This window comes from Patagioenas fasciata, chromosome 36 (genome assembly GCF_037038585.1).
Source record: "Patagioenas fasciata isolate bPatFas1 chromosome 36, bPatFas1.hap1, whole genome shotgun sequence".
NCBI lineage: Eukaryota > Metazoa > Chordata > Aves > Columbiformes > Columbidae > Patagioenas > Patagioenas fasciata.
Window position 1 is genome coordinate 2643607 of NC_092555.1, and position 27606 is coordinate 2671212.

General features: G+C 57.6%; 1 protein-coding gene across 1 annotated transcript in view; it reads right to left on the minus strand.

Moving 5' to 3' along the window:
* Positions 1-27606, minus strand: part of RBM10 (RNA binding motif protein 10) — a 63147-nt gene that overhangs the window by 32934 nt on the left and 2607 nt on the right. Inside the window, exons 4-8 of the mRNA XM_071801195.1 lie at positions 27331-27501; positions 25030-25099; positions 4205-4278; positions 2487-2573; positions 437-497 (exon numbers count right to left, since the gene is read on the minus strand). Coding sequence (XP_071657296.1) covers positions 437-497; positions 2487-2573; positions 4205-4278; positions 25030-25099; positions 27331-27501 — 463 coding nt within the window. The remainder of the gene's footprint in view (positions 1-436; positions 498-2486; positions 2574-4204; positions 4279-25029; positions 25100-27330; positions 27502-27606) is intronic.

A 27606-nucleotide genomic window follows, 5' to 3' on the forward strand; every position in this document is an offset into this window, starting at 1 on the left:
GTTTGGGTCTAAAATTGGGGTCTGAGGCCTAAAATTTTGGGGGTTGGGGCCTGAAATTGGGGATTTAGGGCCTAAAAGTTGGGGCCCAAAAATTGGGGGTTTGGGGCAAAAAATGGGGGTTTGGGGCCTAAAATTGGGGGTTTGGGGCCTAAAATTGGGGGTTTGAGCCCAAAATTGGGCATTTGAGCCCCAATTTCCATTCGCTGCCCCAAATCCAGCAACTGAACCCCAAATCCCCTTTAATTCACCCCAAAACACCCTTGTGTGTTTTTGGGGTGGTTTTGGGTGCAAAATGTCGAGTTTTGGGTGAAAAACGTCAAATTTTGGGTGAAAATCATCAAGTTTTGGGTGCTGGGGGGGTCCTGTTAATTTTGGGGTGAAACGGGGTGGGTTTGGGGTGGATTTTGGGGTGAATCGGGGGGATTTTGGGTCTCACCCGCCTTGGGGACCCCACATTTGAAGCATTTTTCACGTCGCTTGAAATTCTGCACCCCGCACTGTGGACCCAAAATCACCCAAATTTAACCCAAAATCATCACATTTCGACCCAAAATCACCCAAATTCAGCCCAAAATCATCACATTTCAACCCAAAATCACCCAAATTCAGCCCCAAATCATCACATTTCAGCCAAAATCACCCAAACTCAACCCAAAATCACCCAAACTCAGCCCAAAATCACCCAAACTCAGCCCAAAATCACCCAAACCCAACCCAAAATCACCCAAACTCAGCCCAAAATCCACCCAGGGAGACCCAAAATCACCCAAATTCACCCAAAATCACCCAAATTCAGCCCAAAATCACCCAATTCCACCCAAAATCACCAAATTTCAACCCCAAATCCACCCAATTTCAGCCCAAAATCACCCCATTTCAGCCCAAAATCCACCCAGGGAGACCCAAAATCACCCAAATTCAACCCAAAATCCACTCGTTCCTGCCCAAAATCACCCAAATTCAACCCAAAACCCACCCAGAGAGACCCAAAATCACCCAAATTCAACCCAAAATCACCCCATTTCAGCCCAAAATCACCCAATTTCAACCCAAAATCACCCCGATTCCACCCAAAATCACCCCATTTCACCCCAAAATACACACATGGAGACCCAGAATCACCCAAATTCAACCCCAAATCACCCCATTTCAGCCCAAAATCACCCAAATTCAACCCAAAATCCACCCAGGGAGACCCAAAATCACCCAAATTCAACCCAAAATCCACCCAAGGAGACCCAAAATCACCCAAATTCAACCCAAAATCACCCAAATTCAGCCCAAAATCCACACAGGGAGACCCAAAATCACCCCATTTCAACCCAAAATGATCCCATTTCAACCCAAAATCACCCAAACTCAACCCAAAATCCACCCGTTCCTGCCCAAAATCACCCAAATTCAACCCAAAACCCACCCAGAGAGACCCAAAATCACCCAAATTCAACCCAAAATCACCCAAATTCAACCCAAAACCCACCCAGAGAGACCCAAAATCACCCAAATTCAACCCAAAATCACCCCATTTCAGCCCAAAATCACCCAATTTCAACCCAAAATCACCCCGATTCCACCCGAAATCACCCAATTTCACCCCAAAACACACACATGGAGACCCAAAATCACCCAAATTAAACCCAAAATCACCCCATTTCAGCCCAAAATCACTCAAATTCAACCCAAAATGATCCCATTTCAACCCAAAATCCACCCGGGGAGACCCAAAATGACCCCATTTCAGCCCAAAAGGACCCCCCCCAAAACCCCCAACTGCCCCCCAAATGGACCCCCCAGACCTCCCAACTCCCCCTAAAATGCCCCGCAAAACCCCCCAAAACCTCCCCCAAACCCCCAAACTCCCCCCAAAATTGCACCCCCAGGCCCCCCCCAGCCCCCCAAGTCCCCAGACCCCCCTGTACCCCCCAAAAGGACCCCCCCAAAACCCCCAATTGCCCCCCAAATGGACTCCCCAGACCTCTCAAACTCCCCCTAAAATGCCCCCCCAAAACTTCCCTGAAATCCTCAAACCCCCCCCAAAATTGCCCCCCAAGACCCCCCAGCCCCCCAAGTCCCCAGACCCCCATGTACACCCCAGAAGGACCCCCCCAAACCCCAACTGCCCCCCAAAAGTCCCCCCCAAACCCCCATAACCCCTTCCAAGGGATCCCCCTGACCCCCTAAACTCCCCCTAAAATGCCCCGCAAAACCCCCCAAAACCTCCCCCAAACCCCCCAAACCCCCCCCAAAATCGCCCCCCCAGCCCCCCAAGTCCCCAGACCCCCCTGTACCCCCCAAAAGGACCCCCCCAAACCCCTTAATTGCCCCCCAAATGGACTCCCCAGACCTCCCAACTCCCCCTAAAATGCCCCCCAAAACCCCCCAAAACCTCCCCCAAACCCCCCAAACTCCCCCCAAAATCACCCCCCCAAGACCCCCCCAGCCCCCCAAGTCCCCAGACCCCCCCGTCCCCCCCCTCAAATCCTCACTTTGCTGCAGGGCCAGTCCTCGTTGACCTTGGGCTTGGGGTCGCTGTAATGGAGGGAGACGCGCTGGCCCAGCAGACACAGCCCCTGCTGCGGGGACAAGGAGCGGGGACAAACGGCCCCGTTTCACCACTTTGGGACAAAAACCATCGATTTGGCAATCACTGGGTGATAAAGTGGCCCCCAAACGGCCTCAAAACGGCGCCAAAATCACCTCAGGGGGCAAAACGGCGCCAAAATCACCTCAGGGGGCAAAACGGCGCCAAAATCACCTCAGGGGCAAAATGGCGCCAGAGTCACCTCAGGGGCAAAATGGGGGCGCAAAAGGCACCAATTTTGGGGTTTTTTGCCTCAATTTCCTGATGTAACGAAGGGAAATGTTTCAATTTTATGAGTTTTGTACAAAAAGTGATTAATGTGGGAATTATTGATTAATAAAGTGGCCCCCAAACGGCCCCAAAATGGCGCCTGAATCACCTCAGGGACAAAATGGCGCCAGAGTCACCTCAGGCGCAAAATGGGGGCACAAAACGCACCAATTTTGGGGCTTTTTTCCTCAATTTTGTGACGTAATAGAGGAAAATGTTTTGATTTTATCACTTTCGTATAAAAAATGATTAATGTGGGAATTATTGATCAATAAAGTGACCCCCAAACGGCCTCAAAATGGCGCCTGAATCACCTCAGGGGACAAAATGGCGCCTGAATCACCTCAGGCGCAAAATGGGGGCACAAAAGGCACCAATTTTGGGGTTTTTTGCCTCAATTTCGTAATAAAATGGAGATAAATGTTCTGATTTTACAACTTTTGTATAAAATGTGATAAATGTGGGAATTATTGATTAATAAAGTGGCCCCCAAACGGCCTCAAAATGGCTCCTGAATCACCTCAGTGGACAAAATGGCGCCTGAATCACCTCAGGCGCAAAATGGGGGCACAAAAGGCACCAATTTTGGGGCTTTTTGCCTCAATTTTGTGATATAATGCGAAAAAAATACCTAAATGTTGATTAATTTGGGGGGTTTTGGGTCATTTTGGGCAGTTCCTGGGGGTTTCTCTCTGGTTTCTTGTGGTTTTTTGCTGGTTTTTGTGCATTTTCGGTCGGTTCGGGGGGAGCCTCGTGGTGCCTTTCTGAGGGATTTTTGGGTGGTTTTTGAGGGATTTTGGGGTGGGTTTGGGGTTTTTTGGGTGGTTTGGGGGGTTTTTGGGGTAGTTTGGGTGGTTTTTGGGGGTTTTGGGTGTTTTTGGGGTCGTTTTTTGGTGTTTTTTGGTGGTTTTGTGCAACTTTCTGTGGGGGTTTTGTGTGTTTTACTGGGGGGTTTTGTGTTGTTTTGGGGGAGGGACCCAGGCGTCCGGGAGGGACCCAGGCGTCCGGGAGGGACCCAGGCGTCCGAGGGGAGGGACCCAGGCGTCCGGGAGAGGGGACCCAGGCGTCCGAGTGAGGGGACCCAGGCGTCCGGGCCATGAGTTCAGACCATTAAACCATCATTAATGACCACAGGGGGACCCAGGCATCCGGGAGGGACCCAGGCGTCCGGGAGGGGACCCAGGCGTCCGGGAGGGGACCCAGGCGTCCGGGAGGGGACCCAGGCGTCCGGGAAGGGACCCAGGTGTCCAGGAGGGACCCAGGCATCCGGGAAGGGACCCAGGCGTCCGGGAGGGACCCAGGCGTCCGGGAGGGGACCCAGGCGTCCGGGAGGGACCCCGGCGTCCGGCTCACCTGGTTGTGCTCCATCCAGGCCGCCGCCTCCTGCACGGTGTGGAACTCCACGAAGGCGAAGCCGCGGCTCTGCCCTGCGGGGGAGGGGCGTCAGACAGCACCCACGGGGGCCCCCGGGACCCAGGAGTTCGGGAAATGGGCAGAAAGGGACCCAGGAGTTCGGGAAATGGGCAAAGAGGGACCCAGGAGTTCGGGAAATGGACAAAGAGGGACCCAGGAGTTCGGGAAATGGACAGAAAGGGACCCAGGAGTTCGGGAAATGGACAGAAAGGGACCCAGGAGTTCGGGAAATGGGCAGAAAGGGACCCAGGAGTTCGGGAAATGGACAAAGAGGGACCCAGGAGTTCGGGAAATGGACAAAGAGGGACCCAGGAGTTCGGGAAATGGACAGAAAGGGACCCAGGAGTTCGGGAAATGGGCAAAGAGGGACCCAGGAGTTCGGGAAATGGACAGAAAGGGACCCAGGAGTTCGGGAAATGGGCAAAGAGGGACCCAGGAGTTCGGGAAATGGGCAAAGAGGGACCCAGGAGTTCGGGAAATGGGCAAAGAAGGACCCAGGAGTTCGGGAAATGGGCAGAAAGGGACCCAGGAGTTCGGGAAATGGGCAGAAAGGGACCCAGGAGTTCGGGAAATGGGCAGAAAGGGACCCAGGAGTTCGGGAAATGGGCAAAGAGGGACCCAGGAGTTCGGGAAATGGGCAGAAAGGGACCCAGGAGTTCGGGAAATGGACAAAGAGGGACCCAGGAGTTCGGGAAATGGACAAAGAGGGACCCAGGAGTTCGGGAAATGGACAAAGAGGGACCCAGGAGTTCGGGAAATGGGCAGAAAGGGACCCAGGAGTTCGGGAAATGGGCAGAAAGGGACCCAGGAGTTCGGGAAATGGACAGAAAGGGACCCAGGAGTTCGGGAAATGGACAGAAAGGGACCCAGGAGTTCGGGAAATGGGCAGAAAGGGACCCAGGAGTTCGGGAAATGGGCAAAGAGGGACCCAGGAGTTCGGGAAATGGACAAAGAGGGACCCAGGAGTTCGGGAAATGGGCAGAAAGGGACCCAGGAGTTCGGGAAATGGACAGAAAGGGACCCAGGAGTTCGGGAAATGGACAGAAAGGGACCCAGGAGTTCGGGAAATGGACAGAAAGGGACCCAGGAGTTCGGGAAATGGACAAAGAGGGACCCAGGAGTTCGGGAAATGGACAGAAAGGGACCCAGGAGTTCGGGAAATGGGCAAAGAGGGACCCAGGAGTTCGGGAAATGGACAAAGAGGGACCCAGGAGTTCGGGAAATGGGCAGAAAGGGACCCAGGAGTTCGGGAAATGGACAGAAAGGGACCCAGGAGTTCGGGAAATGGACAGAAAGGGACCCAGGAGTTCGGGAAATGGACAGAAAGGGACCCAGGAGTTCGGGAAATGGACAAAGAGGGACCCAGGAGTTCGGGAAATGGACAGAAAGGGACCCAGGAGTTCGGGAAATGGACAAAGAGGGACCCAGGAGTTCGGGAAATGGACAGAAAGGGACCCAGGAGTTCGGGAAATGGACAGAAAGGGACCCAGGAGTTCGGGAAATGGGCAAAGAGGGACCCAGGAGTTCGGGAAATGGACAGAAAGGGACCCAGGAGTTCGGGAAATGGGCAAAGAGGGACCCAGGAGTTCGGGAAATGGACAGAAAGGGACCCAGGAGTTCGGGAAATGGGCAGAAAGGGACCCAGGAGTTCGGGAAATGGACAAAGAGGGACCCAGGAGTTTGGGAAATGGACAGAAAGGGACCCAGGAGTTCGGGAAATGGGCAAAGAGGGACCCAGGAGTTCGGGAAATGGACAGAAAGGGACCCAGGAGTTCGGGAAATGGGCAGAAAGGGACCCAGGAGTTCGGGAAATGGGCAAAGAGGGACCCAGGAGTTCGGGAAATGGACAGAAAGGGACCCAGGAGTTCGGGAAATGGGCAAAGAGGGACCCAGGAGTTCGGGAAATGGACAGAAAGGGACCCAGGAGTTCGGGAAATGGGCAGAAAGGGACCCAGGAGTTCGGGAAATGGACAGAAAGGGACCCAGGAGTTCGGGAAATGGACAGAAAGGGACCCAGGAGTTCGGGAAATGGACAGAAAGGGACCCAGGAGTTCGGGAAATGGGCAGAAAGGGACCCAGGAGTTCGGGAAATGGACAGAAAGGGACCCAGGAGTTCGGGAAATGGACAGAAAGGGACCCAGGAGTTCGGGAAATGGGCAGAAAGGGACCCAGGAGTTCGGGAAATGGGCAAAGAGGGACCCAGGAGTTCGGGAAATGGGCAGAAAGGGACCCAGGAGTTCGGGAAATGGACAGAAAGGGACCCAGGAGTTCGGGAAATGGACAAAGAGGGACCCAGGAGTTCGGGAAATGGGCAGAAAGGGACCCAGGAGTTCGGGAAATGGACAGAAAGGGACCCAGGAGTTCGGGAAATGGGCAGAAAGGGACCCAGGAGTTCGGGAAATGGGCAAAGAGGGACCCAGGAGTTCGGGAAATGGGCAGAAAGGGACCCAGGAGTTCGGGAAATGGGCAGAAAGGGACCCAGGAGTTCGGGAAATGGACAGAAAGGGACCCAGGAGTTCGGGAAATGGACAGAAAGGGACCCAGGAGTTTGGGAAATGGACAGAAAGGGACCCAGGAGTTCGGGAAATGGACAGAAAGGGACCCAGGAGTTCGGGAAATGGGCAAAGAGGGACCCAGGAGTTCGGGAAATGGACAGAAAGGGACCCAGGAGTTCGGGAAATGGGCAAAGAGGGACCCAGGAGTTCGGGAAATGGACAGAAAGGGACCCAGGAGTTCGGGAAATGGACAAAAAGGGACCCAGGAGTTCGGGAAATGGACAGAAAGGGACCCAGGAGTTCGGGAAATGGACAGAAAGGGACCCAGGAGTTCGGGAAATGGGCAGAAAGGGACCCAGGAGTTTGGGAAATGGACAGAAAGGGACCCAGGAGTTCGGGAAATGGGCAGAAAGGGACCCAGGAGTTCGGGAAATGGGCAAAGAGGGACCCAGGAGTTCGGGAAATGGGCAAAGAGGGACCCAGGAGTTCGGGAAATGGACAGAAAGGGACCCAGGAGTTCGGGAAATGGACAAAAAGGGACCCAGGAGTTCGGGAAATGGACAGAAAGGGACCCAGGAGTTCGGGAAATGGACAGAAAGGGACCCAGGAGTTCGGGAAATGGGCAAAGAGGGACCCAGGAGTTCGGGAAATGGACAGAAAGGGACCCAGGAGTTCGGGAAATGGACAGAAAGGGACCCAGGAGTTCGGGAAATGGGCAGAAAGGGACCCAGGAGTTCGGGAAATGGACAGAAAGGGACCCAGGAGTTCGGGAAATGGACAAAGAGGGACCCAGGAGTTCGGGAAATGGGCAGAAAGGGACCCAGGAGTTCGGGAAATGGGCAGAAAGGGACCCAGGAGTTCGGGAAATGGACAGAAAGGGACCCAGGAGTTCGGGAAATGGACAAAGAGGGACCCAGGAGTTCGGGAAATGGGCAGAAAGGGACCCAGGAGTTCGGGAAATGGGCAGAAAGGGACCCAGGAGTTCGGGAAATGGACAGAAAGGGACCCAGGAGTTCGGGAAATGGACAGAAAGGGACCCAGGAGTTCGGGAAATGGGCAGAAAGGGACCCAGGAGTTCGGGAAATGGACAGAAAGGGACCCAGGAGTTCGGGAAATGGACAAAGAGGGACCCAGGAGTTCGGGAAATGGGCAGAAAGGGACCCAGGAGTTCGGGAAATGGGCAAAGAGGGACCCAGGAGTTCGGGAAATGGGCAGAAAGGGACCCAGGAGTTCGGGAAATGGGCAGAAAGGGACCCAGGAGTTCGGGAAATGGACAAAAAGGGACCCAGGAGTTTGGGAAATGGGCAAAGAGGGACCCAGGAGTTCGGGAAATGGGCAAAGAGGGACCCAGGAGTTCGGGAAATGGGCAGAAAGGGACCCAGGAGTTCGGGAAATGGGCAGAAAGGGACCCAGGAGTTCGGGAAATGGACAGAAAGGGACCCAGGAGTTCGGGAAATGGACAAAGAGGGACCCAGGAGTTCGGGAAATGGGCAGAAAGGGACCCAGGAGTTCGGGAAATGGGCAGAAAGGGACCCAGGAGTTCGGGAAATGGGCAAAGAGGGACCCAGGAGTTCGGGAAATGGACAAAAAGGGACCCAGGAGTTCGGGAAATGGGCAGAAAGGGACCCAGGAGTTCGGGAAATGGACAGAAAGGGACCCAGGAGTTCGGGAAATGGACAGAAAGGGACCCAGGAGTTCGGGAAATGGGCAAAGAGGGACCCAGGAGTTCGGGAAATGGACAGAAAGGGACCCAGGAGTTCGGGAAATGGGCAAAGAGGGACCCAGGAGTTCGGGAAATGGACAGAAAGGGACCCAGGAGTTCGGGAAATGGGCAAAGAGGGACCCAGGAGTTCGGGAAATGGACAGAAAGGGACCCAGGAGTTCGGGAAATGGACAAAGAGGGACCCAGGAGTTCGGGAAATGGGCAAAAAGGGACCCAGGAGTTCGGGAAATGGACAGAAAGGGACCCAGGAGTTCGGGAAATGGGCAAAGAGGGACCCAGGAGTTCGGGAAATGGACAGAAAGGGACCCAGGAGTTCGGGAAATGGGCAGAAAGGGACCCAGGAGTTCGGGAAATGGGCAGAAAGGGACCCAGGAGTTCGGGAAATGGACAAAGAGGGACCCAGGAGTTCGGGAAATGGGCAGAAAGGGACCCAGGAGTTCGGGAAATGGACAGAAAGGGACCCAGGAGTTCGGGAAATGGGCAAAGAGGGACCCAGGAGTTCGGGAAATGGGCAGAAAGGGACCCAGGAGTTCGGGAAATGGGCAGAAAGGGACCCAGGAGTTCGGGAAATGGACAAAGAGGGACCCAGGAGTTCGGGAAATGGGCAAAGAGGGACCCAGGAGTTCGGGAAATGGACAGAAAGGGACCCAGGAGTTCGGGAAATGGGCAAAGAGGGACCCAGGAGTTCGGGAAATGGACAAAGAGGGACCCAGGAGTTCGGGAAATGGGCAGAAAGGGACCCAGGAGTTCGGGAAATGGACAGAAAGGGACCCAGGAGTTCGGGAAATGGACAGAAAGGGACCCAGGAGTTCGGGAAATGGACAGAAAGGGACCCAGGAGTTCGGGAAATGGGCAGAAAGGGACCCAGGAGTTCGGGAAATGGACAGAAAGGGACCCAGGAGTTCGGGAAATGGACAGAAAGGGACCCAGGAGTTCGGGAAATGGGCAGAAAGGGACCCAGGAGTTCGGGAAATGGACAGAAAGGGACCCAGGAGTTCGGGAAATGGGCAGAAAGGGACCCAGGAGTTCGGGAAATGGACAGAAAGGGACCGAGGAGTTCGGGAAATGGACAGAAAGGGACCCAGGAGTTCGGGAAATGGACAGAAAGGGACCCAGGAGTTCGGGAAATGGACAAAGAGGGACCCAGGAGTTCGGGAAATGGGCAGAAAGGGACCCAGGAGTTCGGGAAATGGGCAAAGAGGGACCCAGGAGTTCGGGAAATGGGCAGAAAGGGACCCAGGAGTTCGGGAAATGGGCAGAAAGGGACCCAGGAGTTCGGGAAATGGGCAAAGAGGGACCCAGGAGTTCGGGAAATGGACAGAAAGGGACCCAGGAGTTCGGGAAATGGGCAGAAAGGGACCCAGGAGTTCGGGAAATGGGCAGAAAGGGACCCAGGAGTTCGGGAAATGGACAGAAAGGGACCGAGGAGTTCGGGAAATGGACAGAAAGGGACCCAGGAGTTCGGGAAATGGACAGAAAGGGACCCAGGAGTTCGGGAAATGGGCAGAAAGGGACCCAGGAGTTCGGGAAATGGACAGAAAGGGACCCAGGAGTTCGGGAAATGGGCAAAGAGGGACCCAGGAGTTCGGGAAATGGACAGAAAGGGACCCAGGAGTTCGGGAAATGGGCAGAAAGGGACCCAGGAGTTCGGGAAATGGGCAAAGAGGGACCCAGGAGTTCGGGAAATGGACAGAAAGGGACCCAGGAGTTCGGGAAATGGGCAGAAAGGGACCCAGGAGTTCGGGAAATGGACAGAAAGGGACCCAGGAGTTCGGGAAATGGACAGAAAGGGACCCAGGAGTTCGGGAAATGGACAGAAAGGGACCCAGGAGTTCGGGAAATGGGCAAAGAGGGACCCAGGAGTTCGGGAAATGGACAGAAAGGGACCCAGGAGTTCGGGAAATGGGCAGAAAGGGACCCAGGAGTTCGGGAAATGGGCAGAAAGGGACCCAGGAGTTCGGGAAATGGGCAAAGAGGGACCCAGGAGTTCGGGAAATGGGCAGAAAGGGACCCAGGAGTTCGGGAAATGGACAAAGAGGGACCCAGGAGTTCGGGAAATGGACAGAAAGGGACCCAGGAGTTCGGGAAATGGGCAGAAAGGGACCCAGGAGTTCGGGAAATGGACAAAGAGGGACCCAGGAGTTCGGGAAATGGACAGAAAGGGACCCAGGAGTTCGGGAAATGGACAGAAAGGGACCCAGGAGTTCGGGAAATGGACAGAAAGGGACCCAGGAGTTCGGGAAATGGGCAAAGAGGGACCCAGGAGTTCGGGAAATGGACAGAAAGGGACCCAGGAGTTCGGGAAATGGACAAAGAGGGACCCAGGAGTTCGGGAAATGGACAAAGAGGGACCCAGGAGTTCGGGAAATGGACAGAAAGGGACCCAGGAGTTCGGGAAATGGACAGAAAGGGACCCAGGAGTTTGGGAAATGGGCAAAGAGGGACCCAGGAGTTCGGGAAATGGGCAGAAAGGGACCCAGGAGTTCGGGAAATGGGCAGAAAGGGACCCAGGAGTTCGGGAAATGGGCAGAAAGGGACCCAGGAGTTCGGGAAATGGGCAAAGAGGGACCCAGGAGTTCGGGAAATGGGCAGAAAGGGACCCAGGAGTTCGGGAAATGGGCAGAAAGGGACCCAGGAGTTCGGGAAATGGGCAAAGAGGGACCCAGGAGTTCGGGAAATGGACAAAAAGGGACCCAGGAGTTCGGGAAATGGGCAGAAAGGGACCCAGGAGTTCGGGAAATGGGCAAAGAGGGACCCAGGAGTTCGGGAAATGGACAAAAAGGGACCCAGGAGTTCGGGAAATGGGCAGAAAGGGACCCAGGAGTTCGGGAAATGGGCAGAAAGGGACCCAGGAGTTCGGGAAATGGGCAGAAAGGGACCCAGGAGTTCGGGAAATGGGCAGAAAGGGACCCAGGAGTTCGGGAAATGGACAGAAAGGGACCCAGGAGTTCGGGAAATGGACAAAGAGGGACCCAGGAGTTCGGGAAATGGGCAAAGAGGGACCCAGGAGTTCGGGAAATGGACAGAAAGGGACCCAGGAGTTCGGGAAATGGGCAGAAAGGGACCCAGGAGTTCGGGAAATGGACAGAAAGGGACCCAGGAGTTCGGGAAATGGACAAAAACGGACCCAGGAGTTCGGGAAATGGACAAAAAGGGACCCAGGAGTTCGGGAAATGGGCAAAGAGGGACCCAGGAGTTCGGGAAATGGACAGAAAGGGACCCAGGAGTTCGGGAAATGGACAGAAAGGGACCCAGGAGTTCGGGAAATGGGCAGAAAGGGACCCAGGAGTTCGGGAAATGGGCAAAGAGGGACCCAGGAGTTCGGGAAATGGGCAGAAAGGGACCCAGGAGTTCGGGAAATGGACAGAAAGGGACCCAGGAGTTCGGGAAATGGACAGAAAGGGACCCAGGAGTTCGGGAAATGGGCAAAGAGGGACCCAGGAGTTCGGGAAATGGGCAGAAAGGGACCCAGGAGTTCGGGAAATGGACAGAAAGGGACCCAGGAGTTCGGGAAATGGACAGAAAGGGACCCAGGAGTTCGGGAAATGGGCAAAGAGGGACCCAGGAGTTCGGGAAATGGACAGAAAGGGACCCAGGAGTTCGGGAAATGGACAGAAAGGGACCCAGGAGTTCGGGAAATGGACAGAAAGGGACCCAGGAGTTCGGGAAATGGGCAGAAAGGGACCCAGGAGTTCGGGAAATGGGCAAAGAGGGACCCAGGAGTTCGGGAAATGGACAGAAAGGGACCCAGGAGTTCGGGAAATGGGCAGAAAGGGACCCAGGAGTTCGGGAAATGGGCAAAGAGGGACCCAGGAGTTCGGGAAATGGGCAGAAAGGGACCCAGGAGTTCGGGAAATGGGCAGAAAGGGACCCAGGAGTTCGGGAAATGGACAAAGAGGGACCCAGGAGTTCGGGAAATGGACAGAAAGGGACCCAGGAGTTCGGGAAATGGGCAGAAAGGGACCCAGGAGTTCGGGAAATGGGCAGAAAGGGACCCAGGAGTTCGGGAAATGGACAAAGAGGGACCCAGGAGTTCGGGAAATGGACAGAAAGGGACCCAGGAGTTCGGGAAATGGACAAAGAGGGACCCAGGAGTTCGGGAAATGGGCAGAAAGGGACCCAGGAGTTCGGGAAATGGACAGAAAGGGACCCAGGAGTTCGGGAAATGGACAGAAAGGGACCCAGGAGTTCGGGAAATGGACAGAAAGGGACCCAGGAGTTCGGGAAATGGACAGAAAGGGACCCAGGAGTTCGGGAAATGGGCAAAGAGGGACCCAGGAGTTCGGGAAATGGGCAGAAAGGGACCCAGGAGTTCGGGAAATGGGCAAAGAGGGACCCAGGAGTTCGGGAAATGGACAGAAAGGGACCCAGGAGTTCGGGAAATGGACAAAGAGGGACCCAGGAGTTCGGGAAATGGACAGAAAGGGACCCAGGAGTTCGGGAAATGGACAGAAAGGGACCCAGGAGTTCGGGAAATGGGCAGAAAGGGACCCAGGAGTTCGGGAAATGGGCAGAAAGGGACCCAGGAGTTCGGGAAATGGACAGAAAGGGACCCAGGAGTTCGGGAAATGGGCAAAGAGGGACCCAGGAGTTCGGGAAATGGACAGAAAGGGACCCAGGAGTTCGGGAAATGGGCAGAAAGGGACCCAGGAGTTCGGGAAATGGACAAAGAGGGACCCAGGAGTTCGGGAAATGGCACAAAAAGGGACCCAGGAGTTCGGGAAATGCTCAGAAAGGGACCCAGGAGTTCGGGAAATGGACAAAGAGGGACCCAGGAGTTCGGGAAATGGGCAGAAAGGGACCCAGGAGTTCGGGAAATGGACAGAAAGGGACCCAGGAGTTCGGGAAATGGACAGAAAGGGACCCAGGAGTTCGGGAAATGGGCAAAGAGGGACCCAGGAGTTCGGGAAATGGACAGAAAGGGACCCAGGAGTTCGGGAAATGGACAAAGAGGGACCCAGGAGTTCGGGAAATGGACAGAAAGGGACCCAGGAGTTCGGGAAATGGGCAGAAAGGGACCCAGGAGTTCGGGAAATGGGCAGAAAGGGACCCAGGAGTTCGGGAAATGGGCAGAAAGGGACCCAGGAGTTTGGGAAATGGACAGAAAGGGACCCAGGAGTTCGGGAAATGGACAGAAAGGGACCCAGGAGTTCGGGAAATGGGCAGAAAGGGACCCAGGAGTTCGGGAAATGGACAAAGAGGGACCCAGGAGTTCGGGAAATGGGCAAAGAGGGACCCAGGAGTTCGGGAAATGGGCAGAAAGGGACCCAGGAGTTCGGGAAATGGGCAGAAAGGGACCCAGGAGTTCGGGAAATGGGCAAAGAGGGACCCAGGAGTTCGGGAAATGGGCAAAGAGGGACCCAGGAGTTCGGGAAATGGGCAGAAAGGGACCCAGGAGTTCGGGAAATGGGCAGAAAGGGACCCAGGAGTTCGGGAAATGGACAAAGAGGGACCCAGGAGTTCGGGAAATGGACAGAAAGGGACCCAGGAGTTCGGGAAATGGACAAAAAGGGACCCAGGAGTTCGGGAAATGGACAGAAAGGGACCCAGGAGTTCGGGAAATGGACAGAAAGGGACCCAGGAGTTCGGGAAATGGGCAAAGAGGGACCCAGGAGTTCGGGAAATGGACAGAAAGGGACCCAGGAGTTCGGGAAATGGGCAGAAAGGGACCCAGGAGTTCGGGAAATGGACAGAAAGGGACCCAGGAGTTCGGGAAATGGGCAGAAAGGGACCCAGGAGTTCGGGAAATGGGCAGAAAGGGACCCAGGAGTTCGGGAAATGGACAGAAAGGGACCCAGGAGTTCGGGAAATGGGCAGAAAGGGACCCAGGAGTTCGGGAAATGGACAGAAAGGGACCCAGGAGTTCGGGAAATGGACAAAGAGGGACCCAGGAGTTCGGGAAGTGGGCAGAAAGGGACCCAGGAGTTCGGGAAATGGGCAAAGAGGGACCCAGGAGTTCGGGAAATGGACAAAAAGGGACCCAGGAGTTCGGGAAATGGGCAGAAAGGGACCCAGGAGTTTGGGAAATGGGCAGAAAGGGACCCAGGAGTTCGGGAAATGGACAGAAAGGGACCCAGGAGTTCGGGAAATGGACAGAAAGGGACCCAGGAGTTCGGGAAATGGGCAGAAAGGGACCCAGGAGTTCGGGAAATGGACAGAAAGGGACCCAGGAGTTCGGGAAATGGACAAAGAGGGACCCAGGAGTTCGGGAAGTGGGCAGAAAGGGACCCAGGAGTTCGGGAAATGGGCAAAGAGGGACCCAGGAGTTCGGGAAATGGACAAAAAGGGACCCAGGAGTTCGGGAAATGGGCAGAAAGGGACCCAGGAGTTTGGGAAATGGGCAGAAAGGGACCCAGGAGTTCGGGAAATGGACAGAAAGGGACCCAGGAGTTCGGGAAATGGGCAAAGAGGGACCCAGGAGTTCGGGAAATGGGCAAAGAGGGACCCAGGAGTTCGGGAAATGGGCAAAGAGGGACCCAGGAGTTCGGGAAATGGACAAAGAGGGACCCAGGAGTTCGGGAAATGGGCAAAAAGGGACCCAGGAGTTCGGGAAATGGACAGAAAGGGACCCAGGAGTTCGGGAAATGGGCAAAGAGGGACCCAGGAGTTCGGGAAATGGACAGAAAGGGACCCAGGAGTTCGGGAAATGGGCAAAGAGGGACCCAGGAGTTCGGGAAATGGACAGAAAGGGACCCAGGAGTTCGGGAAATGGACAGAAAGGGACCCAGGAGTTCGGGAAATGGACAAAAAGGGACCCAGGAGTTCGGGAAATGGGCAGAAAGGGACCCAGGAGTTCGGGAAATGGACAGAAAGGGACCCAGGAGTTCGGGAAATGGACAGAAAGGGACCCAGGAGTTCGGGAAATGGGCAGAAAGGGACCCAGGAGTTCGGGAAATGGACAGAAAGGGACCCAGGAGTTCGGGAAATGGGCAGAAAGGGACCCAGGAGTTCGGGAAATGGGCAAAGAGGGACCCAGGAGTTTGGGAAATGGGCAAAGAGGGACCCAGGAGTTCGGGAAATGGGCAGAAAGGGACCCAGGAGTTCGGGAAATGGACAGAAAGGGACCCAGGAGTTCGGGAAATGGACAAAAAGGGACCCAGGAGTTTGGGAAATGGGCAAAGAGGGACCCAGGAGTTCGGGAAATGGACAGAAAGGGACCCAGGAGTTCGGGAAATGGACAGAAAGGGACCCAGGAGTTCGGGAAATGGACAAAGAGGGACCCAGGAGTTCGGGAAATGGGCAGAAAGGGACCCAGGAGTTCGGGAAATGGGCAGAAAGGGACCCAGGAGTTCGGGAAATGGGCAAAAAGGGACCCAGGAGTTCGGGAAATGGGCAGAAAGGGACCCAGGAGTTTGGGAAATGGACAAAGAGGGACCCAGGAGTTCGGGAAATGGGCAAAGAGGGACCCAGGAGTTCGGGAAATGGGCAAAGAGGGACCCAGGAGTTCGGGAAATGGACAGAAAGGGACCCAGGAGTTCGGGAAATGGGCAGAAAGGGACCCAGGAGTTCGGGAAATGGACAGAAAGGGACCCAGGAGTTCGGGAAATGGACAGAAAGGGACCCAGGAGTTCGGGAAATGGGCAGAAAGGGACCCAGGAGTTCGGGAAATGGACAGAAAGGGACCCAGGAGTTCGGGAAATGGACAAAGAGGGACCCAGGAGTTCGGGAAATGGGCAAAAAGGGACCCAGGAGTTCGGGAAATGGACAGAAAGGGACCCAGGAGTTCGGGAAATGGGCAAAGAGGGACCCAGGAGTTCGGGAAATGGACAGAAAGGGACCCAGGAGTTCGGGAAATGGGCAAAGAGGGACCCAGGAGTTCGGGAAATGGACAGAAAGGGACCCAGGAGTTCGGGAAATGGGCAGAAAGGGACCCAGGAGTTCGGGAAATGGGCAGAAAGGGACCCAGGAGTTCGGGAAATGGACAGAAAGGGACCCAGGAGTTCGGGAAATGGACAGAAAGGGACCCAGGAGTTCGGGAAATGGACAAAGAGGGACCCAGGAGTTCGGGAAATGGACAGAAAGGGACCCAGGAGTTCGGGAAATGGACAGAAAGGGACCCAGGAGTTCGGGAAATGGGCAGAAAGGGACCCAGGAGTTCGGGAAATGGACAGAAAGGGACCCAGGAGTTCGGGAAATGGGCAGAAAGGGACCCAGGAGTTCGGGAAATGGGCAGAAAGGGACCCAGGAGTTCGGGAAATGGACAGAAAGGGACCCAGGAGTTCGGGAAATGGGCAGAAAGGGACCCAGGAGTTCGGGAAATGGGCAGAAAGGGACCCAGGAGTTCGGGAAATGGGCAAAGAGGGACCCAGGAGTTCGGGAAATGGACAAAGAGGGACCCAGGAGTTCGGGAAATGGGCAAAAAGGGACCCAGGAGTTCGGGAAATGGACAAAGAGGGACCCAGGAGTTCGGGAAATGGGCAAAGAGGGACCCAGGAGTTCGGGAAATGGGCAAAGAGGGACCCAGGAGTTCGGGAAATGGGCAGAAAGGGACCCAGGAGTTCGGGAAATGGACAGAAAGGGACCCAGGAGTTCGGGAAATGGGCAAAGAGGGACCCAGGAGTTCGGGAAATGGGCAAAAAGGGACCCAGGAGTTCGGGAAATGGACAAAGAGGGACCCAGGAGTTCGGGAAATGGGCAAAAAGGGACCCAGGAGTTCGGGAAATGGACAGAAAGGGACCCAGGAGTTCGGGAAATGGACAGAAAGGGACCCAGGAGTTCGGGAAATGGGCAAAGAGGGACCCAGGAGTTCGGGAAATGGACAGAAAGGGACCCAGGAGTTCGGGAAATGGACAGAAAGGGACCCAGGAGTTCGGGAAATGGGCAAAGAGGGACCCAGGAGTTCGGGAAATGGGCAGAAAGGGACCCAGGAGTTCGGGAAATGGGCAAAGAGGGACCCAGGAGTTCGGGAAATGGGCAAAAAGGGACCCAGGAGTTCAGGAAATGGGCAGAAAGGGACCCAGGAGTTCGGGAAATGGACAGAAAGGGACCCAGGAGTTCGGGAAATGGGCAAAGAGGGACCCAGGAGTTCGGGAAATGGGCAGAAAGGGACCCAGGAGTTCGGGAAATGGGCAAAGAGGGACCCAGGAGTTCGGGAAATGGGCAAAGAGGGACCCAGGAGTTCAGGAAATGGGCAGAAAGGGACCCAGGAGTTCGGGAAATGGACAGAAAGGGACCCAGGAGTTCGGGAAATGGGCAAAGAGGGACCCAGGAGTTCGGGAAATGGGCAGAAAGGGACCCAGGAGTTCGGGAAATGGGCAAAGAGGGACCCAGGAGTTCGGGAAATGGGCAAAAAGGGACCCAGGAGTTCGGGAAATGGGCAAAAAGGGACCCAGGAGTTCGGGAAATGGACAAAGAGGGACCCAGGAGTTCGGGAAATGGGCAAAAAGGGACCCAGGAGTTCGGGAAATGGACAAAGAGGGACCCAGGAGTTCGGGAAATGGACAGAAAGGGACCCAGGAGTTCGGGAAATGGGCAAAAAGGGACCCAGGAGTTCGGGAAATGGACAAAGAGGGACCCAGGAGTTCGGGAAATGGGCAAAAAGGGACCCAGGAGTTCGGGAAATGGGCAAAGAGGGACCCAGGAGTTCGGGAAATGGACAGAAAGGGACCCAGGAGTTCGGGAAATGGGCAGAAAGGGACCCAGGAGTTCGGGAAATGGGCAGAAAGGGACCCAGGAGTTCGGGAAATGGGCAAAGAGGGACCCAGGAGTTCGGGAAATGGGCAAAAAGGGACCCAGGAGTTCGGGAAATGGGCAAAAAGGGACCCAGGAGTTCGGGAAATGGACAAAGAGGGACCCAGGAGTTCGGGAAATGGACAGAAAGGGACCCAGGAGTTCGGGAAATGGGCAGAAAGGGACCCAGGAGTTCGGGAAATGGGCAGAAAGGGACCCAGGAGTTCGGGAAATGGGCAAAGAGGGACCCAGGAGTTCAGGAAATGGGCAGAAAGGGACCCAGGAGTTCGGGAAATGGACAAAGAGGGACCCAGGAGTTCGGGAAATGGACAGAAAGGGACCCAGGAGTTCGGGAAATGGACAGAAAGGGACCCAGGAGTTCGGGAAATGGACAGAAAGGGACCCAGGAGTTCGGGAAATGCGCAGAAAGGGACCCAGGAGTTCGGGAAATGGACAAAGAGGGACCCAGGAGTTCGGGAAATGGACAAAGAGGGACCCAGGAGTTCGGGAAATGGACAGAAAGGGACCCAGGAGTTCGGGAAATGGACAGAAAGGGACCCAGGAGTTCGGGAAATGGGCAGAAAGGGACCCAGGAGTTCGGGAAATGGGCAAAGAGGGACCCAGGAGTTCGGGAAATGGACAGAAAGGGACCCAGGAGTTCGGGAAATGGACAGAAAGGGACCCAGGAGTTCGGGAAATGGACAAAAAGGGACCCAGGAGTTCGGGAAATGGGCAAAGAGGGACCCAGGAGTTCGGGAAATGGACAAAAAGGGACCCAGGAGTTCGGGAAATGGACAAAGAGGGACCCAGGAGTTCGGGAAATGGACAAAGAGGGACCCAGGAGTTCGGGAAATGGGCAGAAAGGGACCCAGGAGTTCGGGAAATGGGCAAAGAGGGACCCAGGAGTTCGGGAAATGGGCAGAAAGGGACCCAGGAGTTCGGGAAATGGACAAAAAGGGACCCAGGAGTTCGGGAAATGGGCAGAAAGGGACCCAGGAGTTCGGGAAATGGACAGAAAGGGACCCAGGAGTTCGGGAAATGGACAAAAAGGGACCCAGGAGTTCGGGAAATGGGCAAAGAGGGACCCAGGAGTTCGGGAAATGGACAAAGAGGGACCCAGGAGTTCGGGAAATGGACAAAGAGGGACCCAGGAGTTCGGGAAATGGACAGAAAGGGACCCAGGAGTTCGGGAAATGGACAGAAAGGGACCCAGGAGTTCGGGAAATGGGCAAAGAGGGACCCAGGAGTTCGGGAAATGGGCAGAAAGGGACCCAGGAGTTCGGGAAATGGGCAGAAAGGGACCCAGGAGTTCGGGAAATGGACAGAAAGGGACCCAGGAGTTCGGGAAATGGACAGAAAGGGACCCAGGAGTTCGGGAAATGGACAGAAAGGGACCCAGGAGTTCGGGAAATGGACAGAAAGGGACCCAGGAGTTCGGGAAATGGACAGAAAGGGACCCAGGAGTTCGGGAAATGGACAGAAAGGGACCCAGGAGTTCGGGAAATGGACAGAAAGGGACCCAGGAGTTCGGGAAATGGACAGAAAGGGACCCAGGAGTTCGGGAAATGGGCAGAAAGGGACCCAGGAGTTCGGGAAATGGACAAAAAGGGACCCAGGAGTTCGGGAAATGGGCAAAGAGGGACCCAGGAGTTCGGGAAATGGGCAAAGAGGGACCCAGGAGTTCGGGAAATGGACAGAAAGGGACCCAGGAGTTCGGGAAATGGACAAAGAGGGACCCAGGAGTTCGGGAAATGGGCAGAAAGGGACCCAGGAGTTCGGGAAATGGACAGAAAGGGACCCAGGAGTTCGGGAAATGGGCAGAAAGGGACCCAGGAGTTCGGGAAATGGACAAAGAGGGACCCAGGAGTTCGGGAAATGGACAAAGAGGGACCCAGGAGTTCGGGAAATGGACAAAGAGGGACCCAGGAGTTCGGGAAATGGGCAGAAAGGGACCCAGGAGTTCGGGAAATGGACAAAGAGGGACCCAGGAGTTCGGGAAATGGACAGAAAGGGACCCAGGAGTTCGGGAAATGGACAGAAAGGGACCCAGGAGTTCGGGAAATGGGCAGAAAGGGACCCAGGAGTTCGGGAAATGGGCAAAGAGGGACCCAGGAGTTCGGGAAATGGACAGAAAGGGACCCAGGAGTTCGGGAAACGGACAGAAAGGGACCCAGGAGTTCGGGAAATGGGCAGAAAGGGACCCAGGAGTTCGGGAAATGGACAAAGAGGGACCCAGGAGTTCGGGAAATGGACAGAAAGGGACCCAGGAGTTCGGGAAATGGGCAGAAAGGGACCCAGGAGTTCGGGAAATGGGCAGAAAGGGACCCAGGAGTTCGGGAAATGGGCAAAGAGGGACCCAGGAGTTCGGGAAATGGGCAAAGAGGGACCCAGGAGTTCGGGAAATGGACAGAAAGGGACCCAGGAGTTCGGGAAATGGACAGAAAGGGACCCAGGAGTTCGGGAAATGGACAGAAAGGGACCCAGGAGTTCGGGAAATGGACAAAGAGGGACCCAGGAGTTCGGGAAATGGGCAGAAAGGGACCCAGGAGTTCGGGAAATGGACAGAAAGGGACCCAGGAGTTCGGGAAATGGACAGAAAGGGACCCAGGAGTTCGGGAAATGGACAAAGAGGGACCCAGGAGTTCGGGAAATGGGCAGAAAGGGACCCAGGAGTTCGGGAAATGGACAGAAAGGGACCCAGGAGTTCGGGAAATGGACAGAAAGGGACCCAGGAGTTCGGGAAATGGACAAAGAGGGACCCAGGAGTTCGGGAAATGGGCAGAAAGGGACCCAGGAGTTCGGGAAATGGACAGAAAGGGACCCAGGAGTTCGGGAAATGGGCAAAGAGGGACCCAGGAGTTCGGGAAATGGGCAGAAAGGGACCCAGGAGTTCGGGAAATGGGCAAAGAGGGACCCAGGAGTTCGGGAAATGGACAGAAAGGGACCCAGGAGTTCGGGAAATGGGCAGAAAGGGACCCAGGAGTTCGGGAAATGGACAGAAAGGGACCCAGGAGTTCGGGAAATGGACAGAAAGGGACCCAGGAGTTCGGGAAATGGACAAAGAGGGACCCAGGAGTTCGGGAAATGGACAGAAAGGGACCCAGGAGTTCGGGAAATGGACAGAAAGGGACCCAGGAGTTCGGGAAATGGACAGAAAGGGACCCAGGAGTTCGGGAAATGGGCAGAAAGGGACCCAGGAGTTCGGGAAATGGGCAAAGAGGGACCCAGGAGTTCGGGAAATGGACAGAAAGGGACCCAGGAGTTCGGGAAATGGGCAAAGAGGGACCCAGGAGTTCGGGAAATGGACAGAAAGGGACCCAGGAGTTCGGGAAATGGACAGAAAGGGACCCAGGAGTTCGGGAAATGGGCAAAGAGGGACCCAGGAGTTCGGGAAATGGGCAGAAAGGGACCCAGGAGTTCGGGAAATGGGCAGAAAGGGACCCAGGAGTTCGGGAAATGGGCAAAGAGGGACCCAGGAGTTCGGGAAATGGGCAGAAAGGGACCCAGGAGTTCGGGAAATGGGCAAAGAGGGACCCAGGAGTTCGGGAAATGGGCAAAGAGGGACCCAGGAGTTCGGGAAATGGGCAAAGAGGGACCCAGGAGTTCGGGAAATGGGCAGAAAGGGACCCAGGAGTTCGGGAAATGGACAGAAAGGGACCCAGGAGTTCGGGAAATGGACAAAGAGGGACCCAGGAGTTCGGGAAATGGGCAAAGAGGGACCCAGGAGTTCGGGAAATGGACAGAAAGGGACCCAGGAGTTCGGGAAATGGGCAAAGAGGGACCCAGGAGTTCGGGAAATGGACAGAAAGGGACCCAGGAGTTCGGGAAATGGGCAAAGAGGGACCCAGGAGTTCGGGAAATGGGCAAAGAGGGACCCAGGAGTTCGGGAAATGGGCAAAGAGGGACCCAGGAGTTCGGGAAATGGACAGAAAGGGACCCAGGAGTTCGGGAAATGGGCAGAAAGGGACCCAGGAGTTCGGGAAATGGGCAAAGAGGGACCCAGGAGTTCGGGAAATGGGCAGAAAGGGACCCAGGAGTTCGGGAAATGGGCAAAGAGGGACCCAGGAGTTCGGGAAATGGACAGAAAGGGACCCAGGAGTTCGGGAAATGGACAAAAAGGGACCCAGGAGTTCGGGAAATGGGCAAAGAGGGACCCAGGAGTTCGGGAAATGGGCAGAAAGGGACCCAGGAGTTCGGGAAATGGGCAAAGAGGGACCCAGGAGTTCGGGCACCCATGGGTGCTGCTGGGACACATTGGGGACCTCCAGGGGGTGACGAGGGGCACCCATGGGACCCCCATTGTGGACATGGGCACCCATGGGTGCTTGGGGGGGTCTATGGGCACCCATGGGTGCTTGGGGGGGTCTATGGGCACCCATGGGTGCTTGGGGGGGGGTCTATGGGCACCCATGGGTGCTTGGGGGGGTCTATGGGCACCCATGGGTGCTGCTGGGACACATTGGGGACCCCCAGGGGGTGACGAGGGGCACCCATGGGACCCCCATTGTGGACATGGGCACCCATGGGTGCTTGGGGGGGTCTATGGGCACCCATGGGTGCTGCTGGGACCTACCTGGGACCCTTTGGGTTGGGGATCAGCACCCATGGGTGCCCCCACGTTGGATTTGGCACCCCTGGGTGCTCCTGGGGAAGGACCCGGCACCCCTGGGTGCCCCTTGGGTGGGAAGCGAGCACCCCTGGGTGCTATGGACCAGAACCAGCACCCCTGGGTGCTATGGACCAGAACCAGCACCCCTGGGTGCTGCTATGGACCAGAACCAGCACCCCTGGGTGCTATGGACCAGAACCAGCACCCCTGGGTGCTCCTGGGGAGGGAACGGGCACCCCTGGGTGCCCCCAAAGCTGTGAGCAGCACCCCTGGGTGCTCCCTATGGAGGCAACGGGCACCCTTGGGTGCCCCCAGAAAGCAGAACCAGCACCCCTGGGTGCTCCTATTGCTGGACCAGCACCCCTGGGTGCTCCCTAAGGATGGGACCAGCACCCCTGGGTGCTCCTATGGCTGGGACCAGCACCCCTGGGTGCTCCCTAAGGATGTGACCAGCACCCCTGGGTGCTCCTATGGCTGGGACCAGCACCCCTGGGTGCTCCTATTGCTGGGACCAGCACCCCTGGGTGCTCCTAAAGTGTGACCAGCACCCCTGGGTGCTCGTAAGGGAGGGAATGGGCACCCCTGGGTGCTCCTAAAGGTGTGACCAGCACCCCTGGGTGCTCCTATGGCTGGGACCAGCACCCCTGGGTGCTCCTAAAGGTATGAACAGCACCCCTGGGTGCTCCTAAGGAAAGGAATGGGCACCCCTGGGTGCTCCTAAAGGTGTGAACAGCACCCCTGGGTGCTCCTATTGCTGGACCAGCACCCCTGGGTGCCCCTGAATGGGGGAGCAGCACCCCTGGGTGCCCCCTAAGTTGGACGCAGCACCCCTGGGTGCTCCTAAAGTGTGACCAGCACCCCTGGGTGCTCCTATTGCTGGGACCAGCACCCCTGGGTGCTCCCTAAGGATGTGACCAGCACCCCTGGGTGCTCCTGTTCCTGTGAACAGCACCCCTGGGTGCCCCTAAAGGTGTGAACAGCACCCCTGGGTGCCCCTAAGGGAGGGAATGGGCACCCCTGGGTGCCCCTAAAGGTGTGAACAGCACCCCTGGGTGCTCCTATTGCTGGGACCAGCACCCCTGGGTGCCCCTGAATGGGGGAGCAGCACCCCTGGGTGCCCCTAAAGGTGTAACCAGCACCCCTGGGTGCTCGTAAGGGAGGGAATGGGCACCCCTGGGTGCTCCTAAAGGTGTGACCAGCACCCCTGGGTGCTCCTATGGCTGGGACCAGCACCCCTGGGTGCCCCTGAGTGTGGGATCAGCACCCCTGGGTGCTCCTATGGCTGGGACCAGCACCCCTGGGTGCCCCTGAGTGCGGGATCAGCACCCCTGGGTGCTCCTATGGCTGGGACCAGCACCCCTGGTTGCTCCCTAAAGGTGTGAACAGCACCCCTGGGTGCTCCTATTGCTGGGACCAGCACCCCTGGGTGCTCCTATGGCTGGGACCAGCACCCCTGGGTGCTCCTATTGCTGGGACCAGCACCCCTGGTTGCTCCCTAAAGGTGTGAACAGCACCCCTGGGTGCTCCTATGGCTGGGACCAGCACCCCTGGGTGCTCCTATTGCTGGGACCAGCACCCCTGGGTGCTCCTAAAGGTGTGAACAGCACCCCTGGGTGCTCCTATGGCTGGGACCAGCACCCCTGGGTGCTCCTAAGGATGTGACCAGCACCCCTGGGTGCTCCTATGGCTGGGACCAGCACCCCTGGGTGCCCCCTAAGGATGTGACCAGCACCCCTGGGTGCTCTCAAGGAAAACAATGAGCACCCCTGGGTGCTCCCTAAAGGTGTGACCAGCACCCCTGGGTGCCCCCTAAGTTGGACGCAGCACCCCTGGGTGCTCCTAAAGTGTGACCAGCACCCCTGGGTGCTCCTATGGGAGGGAATGGGCACCCCTGGGTGCCCCCGAATGTGGAACAGCACCCCTGGGTGCCCCTAAAACCGGGACCAGCACCCCTGGGTGCCCCTGAGTGTGGGACCAGCACCCCTGGGTGCTCCTGGGGACGGACACGGTGGAGACAACGACCCGAAAAGGGACCCAGGAGTTCGGGGAACGCCCAAAAAAGGGACCCAGGAGTCCGGGAACCCCCTAAAAGGGACCCAGGAGTTCGGGAACCCCCTAAAAGGGACCCAGGAGTCCGGGAACCCCCTAAAAGGGACCCAGGAGTTCGGGACACACCCATAAAAGGGACCCAGGAGTTCAGGAAATGGCCAAGAAGGGACCCAGGAGTTCGGGCACCCCCCCAAAAAGGGACCCAGGCGTCCGGGCTCACCTGACGATTTGTTCCTCATGAGCCGAACCTCGCGGGGCTGGACCCCCTGGGCCTGGAGCTGCGCCCGGATCTGGGGAGGGGACGCGTCAGGGACCCAGGAGTGCCCCAGGGACCCAGGAGTGCCCCAGGGACCCAGGAGTGCCCCAACAGACCCAGGAATGCCCCACAGACCCAGGAGCACCCCAAGGGACCCAGGAATGCCCCACAAACCCAGGAGCGCTCTAAGGGACCCAGGAGTGCCCCACAGACCCAGGAGCACCCCCAGGGACCCAGGAGCGCCCCAAGGGACCCAGGAGCGCCCCACGGACCCAGGAGCGCCCCAAGGGACCCAGAAGCGCCCCAAGGGACCCAGGAATGCCCCACGGACCCAGGAATGCCCCACAGACCCAGGAGCACCCCAAGGGACCCAGGAATGCCCCACAAACCCAGGAGCACCCCAAGGGACCCAGGAGCACCCCAAGGGACCCAGGAATGCCCCATGGACCCAGGAGCGCCCCATGGACCCAGGAGCGCCCCACGGACCCAGGAGCGCCCCAAGGGACCCAGAAGCGCCCCAAGGGACCCAGGAATGCCCCACGGACCCAGGAATGCCCCACGGACCCAGGAGCACCCCAAGGGACCCAGGAATGCCCCACAAACCCAGGAGCGCCCCAAGGGACCCAGGAGCACCCCAAGGGACCCAGGAATGCCCCATGGACCCAGGAGCGCCCCACGGACCCAGGAGCGCCCCAAGGGACCCAGAAGCGCCCCAAGGGACCCAGGAATGCCCCATGGACCCAGGAATGCCCCACAGACCCAGGAGTGCCCCAAGGTACCCAGGAATGCCCCACGGACCCAGGAATGCCCCACAGACCCAGGAGTGCCCCAAGGGACCCAGGAATGCCCCACGGACCCAGGAATGCCCCAAGGTACTCAGGAGCATCCCAAGGTACCCAGGAGCACCCCAAGGGACCCAGGAATGCCCCACAAACCCAGGAGCACCCCAAGGTACCCAGGGGCGCCCCAAGGGACCCAGGAATACCCCATGGACCCAGGAGTGCCCCACGGACCCAGGAGCGCCCCCAGGGACCCAGGAATGCCCCATGGACCCAGGAGTGCCCCACGGACCCAGGAGCGCCCCAAGGTACCCAGGAGCGCCCCAAGGGACCCAGGAATGCTCCATGGACCCAGGAATGCCCCATGGACCCAGGAGTGCCCCACAGACCCAGGAGCGCCCCAAGGGACCCAGGAGCGCCCCAAGGGACCCAGGAATGCCCCACAGACCCAGGAATGCCCCAAGGTACCCAGGAGCACCCCAACGTACCCAGGAGCACCCCAAGAGACCCAGGAATGCCCCACAAACCCAGGAGCGCCCCAAGGGACCCAGGAGCGCCCCAAGGGACCCAGGAATGCTCCATGGACCCAGGAATGCCCCATGGACCCAGGAGTGCCCCACAGACCCAGGAGCGCCCCAAGGGACCCAGGAGCGCCCCAAGGGACCCAGGAATGCCCCACAGACCCAGGAATACCCCAAGGTACTCAGGAGCACCCCAAGGTACCCAGGAGCACCCCAAGGGACCCAGGAATGCCCCAAGGGACCCAGGAGCACCCCACGGACCCAGGAGTGCCCCACGGACCCAGGAGCGCCCCAAGGGACCCAGGAATGCCCCACGGTACCCAGGAGCGCCCCAAGGGACCCAGGAATGCCCCACAGACCCAGGAATGCCCCACAGACCCAAGAATGCCCCAAGGTACTCAGGAGCACCCCAAGGTACCCAGGAGCACCCCAAGGTACCCAGGAGCACCCCAAGGGACCCAGGAATGCCCCACAGACCCAGGAATGCCCCACAGACCCAAGAATGCCCCAAGGTACTCAGGAGCACCCCAAGGTACCCAGGAGCACCCCAAGGGACCCAGGAGCACCCCAAGGGACCCAGGAATGCCCCACAAACCCAGGAGCGCCCCAAGGGACCCAGGAGCGCCCCAAGGGACCCAGGAATGCTCCATGGACCCAGGAATGCCCCATGGACCCAGGAGTGCCCCACGGACCCAGGAGCGCCCCAAGGTACCCAGGAGCGCCCCAAGGGACCCAGGAATGCTCCATGGACCCAGGAATGCCCCATGGACCCAGGAGTGCCCCACAGACCCAGGAGCGCCCCAAGGGACCCAGGAATGCCCCACAAACCCAGGAGCGCCCCAAGGGACCCAGGAATACCCCAAACTAAACCCGCGGCTGTTTCCCCCCCCAACCGGTGTTTCTTCGCCCCCAAACCCGAGTGTTTTGCCCCAAAGGGCACTTCCTGTCCGCGCAGCGCCACTCACGTCGGCCTCGGTGGCGGCCTGGGGCAGCATGCGCAGCATGACGATGGTGCTGGCGCGCGGCTCCTCCTCGGGGGGGTCGGGCCGGTAGTCCTGGTCCCGGTAGTCGCCGTCCGCGCCGAACGGCAGCGAGGGGGCCGGGGCGCGGGGCCGGGGGGCGTCCTCCAGAGAGCCCTGCGGGGACACGGGCGGTCGGGGGACCCAGGAGTGCCCCAGGGACACAGGAGTGCCCCAAGGGACCCAGGAGTTTGGGAGGGACCCAGGGGTTTGGGAGGGACC